Source organism: Arachis ipaensis, chromosome B07 (genome assembly GCF_000816755.2).
Source record: "Arachis ipaensis cultivar K30076 chromosome B07, Araip1.1, whole genome shotgun sequence".
NCBI lineage: Eukaryota > Viridiplantae > Streptophyta > Magnoliopsida > Fabales > Fabaceae > Arachis > Arachis ipaensis.
Genome location: NC_029791.2, coordinates 16,664,722 through 16,669,664, shown reverse-complemented (window position 1 = coordinate 16,669,664; position 4,943 = coordinate 16,664,722). Strand labels below are relative to the sequence as shown.

At 36.9% G+C, this 4,943-nt stretch overlaps 1 protein-coding gene across 1 annotated transcript in view; it reads right to left on the bottom strand.

The window, feature by feature from the left end:
- The window catches only part of LOC107609805 (butyrate--CoA ligase AAE11, peroxisomal), a 6,151-nt gene extending 5,248 nt beyond the window's left edge, over positions 1-903 (bottom strand). Inside the window, exon 1 of the mRNA XM_016311837.2 lies at positions 507-903. Within this exon, the coding sequence (XP_016167323.1) occupies positions 507-704 (198 nt within the window). The 5' untranslated portion in view covers positions 705-903. The remainder of the gene's footprint in view (positions 1-506) is intronic.

Below are 4,943 nucleotides of genomic sequence, written 5' to 3'. Positions count from 1 at the left end.
TTTAAAAATTTCAAGGGTTCCTTCCTGCACTTTCTCTTCCTTCTCTTTTAAAGAATTATTCTTTCCCCTCGCAACTAATGACGTACCTTAGATGTATGACTATTGGTCACATACGTTAGCTTTATGCTGAATTGGTTAATTATTAAGATTTAAGAAGATAAAAAAAAAAAGACATATCTTGAAATATACTATTTTGTATTCAAATTTCTAATGCCAAATATATATATTTTTAATAGTTGGTAAAAGTTAAAAGATAACAGTGTTTGAATCTAAACCACACTCTATGAAGCATTACACTGTATTAATCTCAGATTCTCAGCTATATCTTTTTTCTTTCGTGATATTTAATTTCAGCTATCAAACACTATCTTATACAAACATTTTGAGCTTAAATACTAAGTTAATTATAATCAAGTTGTAAAAGATAACAAACCGCTGCAGAGATTAAAACTAACAAATTAAATAATTATGATGAGAAATGAATTAATTGAGATTTTAGTGCTTACAACATCATTCTTGGCAATATTGAAGGCACGGAGAGAAGAAGCAAGACGGCGACAACGTTCGTAGGTTTGTTGCCACGTGAAGTGAGTTCCTTCATAAATGACTGAGGTTTGGTTGGCATAGCATGCTGATGCTCTCTTCAAGAAATTTATGGGGCTCAGAGCACTGCTATTGGCTTCGTATTTTGGAAGGTCGTTCATTATTATAATATGAACAGAAAAAAGTGCTTCTATATGTTCTGAATCTGAAATTAAATGATATGTATGGGCATATATATATAGATATATGATGTGTGAGTTATTATGAAGTGAGAGAGGGTGGTGGATACGATACTAAAGAGGCAGAGGGAGGGAAGGGAAAGTGATATAGGAATGGCAAATGAGAACTCATATATATGGCTATTTATATCGAAAATAAGGTATAGGTTAATTAAATCGAATACCGAAAAATAAGGTATAAATTAATTAAATATAGTAGGTGTGGTTAGTTACATGTCCTCTTTTAATCTTTGCATTAAATCTTCCGAACCAGGGAATCAAGACTTTTAGGTAAAAATGAAAAAATTATGTTATTTAAATTATTGTTTGTTGGCAAATTAGAGAGTCATTAAAGTGATAAAATTAAAATAATAAAGATCACATTTAATAAAAATTATAAATTTAACGGTGATTAACTCTTTATTTTAATTTTATAATAAACAAATTAACAAAATATAATCAAAATTTATTTTATTTAATATTTATTAATTATAATAATAATTACTAATATTAAATAAAGTAAGTTCTATTTTGACAACTTCAGATTTAGAAGTCAAGAACAACAATGGCTCTAGAGATCTGTCCAAACTGATGTTCATCATGGAGCTTGTTGACGAAGTCAAGAGATGATGATGGCGTACGTAGTTGGCAGGGGCACCGCCGCTGGGAGCTTTAAGACGACGACATGTAGAACACTACCATGCAGGAGGTTCTGCCACCACGTTTCTCCTTGACTTTTCCCCCTCTTTATTTTTTTAGTTTTAAATGTTTTATTGTCAAATTGTGATATATATTAATTAAGTTTATTAGTTTAGAGTAATTAGTTTTTTGTTTATGTAATTAAGTTATTAAATTTTAATATGTAAATTTTATTTATAATTAAGACATGTAATTCATGGTTATAACAATTTAATTTTTTTATATAAATATTAATTGCCAAAATATTTATTCTGAAAGTAGGTTATCACATTATAAGGATATTGAGTATATGCAACTTTAGAAAAAACAAAAAAAAATTTCTGTTTATTATAGTTGGATTTAGCGGAAAATTTTGATGGTAAATTTTTATTTTATTTTTTAAATATAATGACGCTCATTGATTACCCTCAAGTTTAGTGACAGGCAAATTTTAAAACGGCTCAAAAATTTTATTCAATACGAATGTTATCGTCGGATAAAAATAATTATTTGATAGTTTCGTCAATCTAATTCATTATTACCATCGAATTAGTTAGCGTCGGATCGAAAATCTGACAATATTTTTTTTGTTGAGATTTATTTCGTTAGATAGATGGAATGTGACGATAATAAAAAAAATTTTGAATGAAAGAGCTCAACACAACAAGTAGAGCAAAAAGAATAAATCAAAAAGAAAGACATCAGACTAAGATATAAACTAAACAGCAAAACTATGTTATCCCTGTCATCTTTGACATTATCATCAACAACAGAAGGAATCCACACGTAACCACTCCTTAAAGTTCATGAAAGCCAGTTGGATTATATCGTTAACCTCTTTTTCATTATTCTGGAAAATTCTCCTATTCCTTTCAAGCCAGATATTTTAGATAATAGCACAGAAAGATACCATCCAACTTTTGCGTTCCTGCTTACTAGTTGATAACTCAGTCCAATTCTGAAAATGTTCCTTTAGCGTCTCTGGGCATGACCATTGCCTTCCAACAAAAGATAGCCAGACACACCAAACCTGCCAAGAAAATTCACAAACAAGAAACAAGTGGTGACCAAATTCAACACCTTTATTACACAACACACAGGTCACATCCTCTTGGTTAACCACTCCCAATCGACTCAGTCTCTCCTTTGTATTGACCCTTTCAGTCAGGACAAACCAGATAAACAATTCAACTCTTGGCGGCACTAGACCCTTCCAAACTGTACTAGTGAAGCTGAAACTCGCTATATCCTCCGGAAGCAATTCCACCTGCAATTCCTGCACAAAAGAGTTAGTAGAAAATACACCCTGTTTATCAAATTTCCACACCACTCTATCCTCTCTGTCATATACAAGATTAACCAGCCTTAATGTTTCATGCAGCTGGTGCACTAGGTCCAACTTCCATTGGAAAAGCTCTCGCCTCCATTGGAAATTCCACCTCCACTCAAACCCGTCCCAGAACCCACAATCCCCTATGACGGATTCTCTTTGGTTTGAAACTGAGAAGAGTCTCGAAAAATTATCTTTCAGGGGCCCACCACGCACCCAGCCATCTTCCCAGAACCGAGTTCCTCTCCCATTGCCAATCTCCATGGACAACCCATTTATCATCTTCTGCCTTGTTGATTCTTAAACTTTATTTGGCAGATATCCTTCCATGCCCCCCCCCCGACGGTGAGTGGGTAATACTTGGGATGACAGCATCACACTGGGATTCAGATTGTTGCAAGAGCACACCACCTTCTTCCATAAAGGACAATCCTCCTTCGAAAAATGCTACCACCACTTATTTAATAAGGGCTTGTTGCGCACCATGGCATCCCCGACACCTAATCCACCTAGCTTCTTGGGAGCCTATACCACCTCCCACCTGATCATGGCCATACCAAGCCTACCATCCTCCTTACTCCATAGAAACCGCTGCATAAAAGAGTTAGTAGAAAATACTCCTTGTTTATCAAATTTTCACACGACTTTATCCTCTCTGCCATTAGCAAGTTTGACCAGTCTAAGTGTATCATGTAGCTGGTTCACTAAATCCAACTCCCACTAGAATAACTCTCGCCTCCATTGAAAGTTCCAGATCCACTCAACCCCGTCCCAAAACCCACAATCCCCTATAACGGATCCTTTTTGGTTTGAAACTGATAAGAGTCTTGAAAACTGATCTTTCAGAGAACCACCACGCAACCAGACATCCTCCCAAAAACGAGTTCCTCTCCCATCACCAACCTCCATTGATAGCCCAGTAACCATCTTCTGTCTCACTTGTTGATCCTTGAACTGTATCTGGCATATATCCTTCCAAGAGCTTCCCCGAACAGGCAATACTTGGGAAGACAGCATCACATTTGGGTCCAGGTTATTACAAGAGCAGACCACATTCTTCCACAGCGGGCACTCTTTCTTAGAAAAGCGCCACCACCACTTAAATAAAAGGGCTGTATTACGCACCATGGCAACCCCAACACCTAGACCACCAAACTTTTTCGGTGTCTGCACCATCTCCTACCTGACCAAGGCTATACTATTTTTACCATCTTCCTTGCTCCACAGAAATCATCTCTGTAGCCAAATCAATTTCTCTGCAACAGCCTTTGGCATTTTATACAAATTGAAATAATAGACAGGCAGACTGTTCAAAACAGATCTAATAAGCACCAGCTTACCGGCCTTATTGAGTACCTTAGCTTTCCAGATGCTCAGCTTCTCCTCCACTTTTTCTATAATGGGCTTCCAAGTCTTCACCAACCTCGGATTCGCTCCTAATTGGATCCCCAAATATTTTACCGGAAGAGATGCTTCCTTACAACCCAGTACCCTGCACATACGTTGTACCCACTGAGCATCACTGTTAATAGGAATCAAGCTAGACTTATCAAAATTAATACTCAGCCCCGACATAAGCTCAAAGCAGCGAAGGATCCTCCTGTAATTCTTTATGGTCTCTTCCTTCAGGGGGCAGAAAAGAACAGTATCATCCACAAATTGAATATATGACAACTCGACATTGTCTCTACCCACCAGTAACGGCGATATTCTACCATTTCTAACCACCTCTCCAAATATCCTATGTAGAACGTCAACCACAAGTACAAAAAGAAATGGCGACAGCGGATCCCCCTGTCGCAAACCTCTTTCCATCTTAAAAGGCTTAGATGGCGATCCGTTTATCAGCACTGACATGGAACTCGTACCTACACACTCCATAACCTAACTCCTCCATCTATGTCCAAAGCCCATCTTCTGTAATACAAGGTCTACGAAACTCCACTTGACTCTATCATATGCTTTCTGGAAGTCTAACTTTAGTATTACCGCTTCCTTCTTCCTCTCCTTTATCCATTGAACAGTTTCGCAAGTGATAAGATCCCATCATGAATCTTCCGTCCCTTGACAAAAGCGCACTGTGTCTCACCTACCAGTCGTGGCATGATTGCTTGCATCCTCCTAAGTAGTATTTTTGAAATGACTTTATACATACAACCTACTACACTGATCGG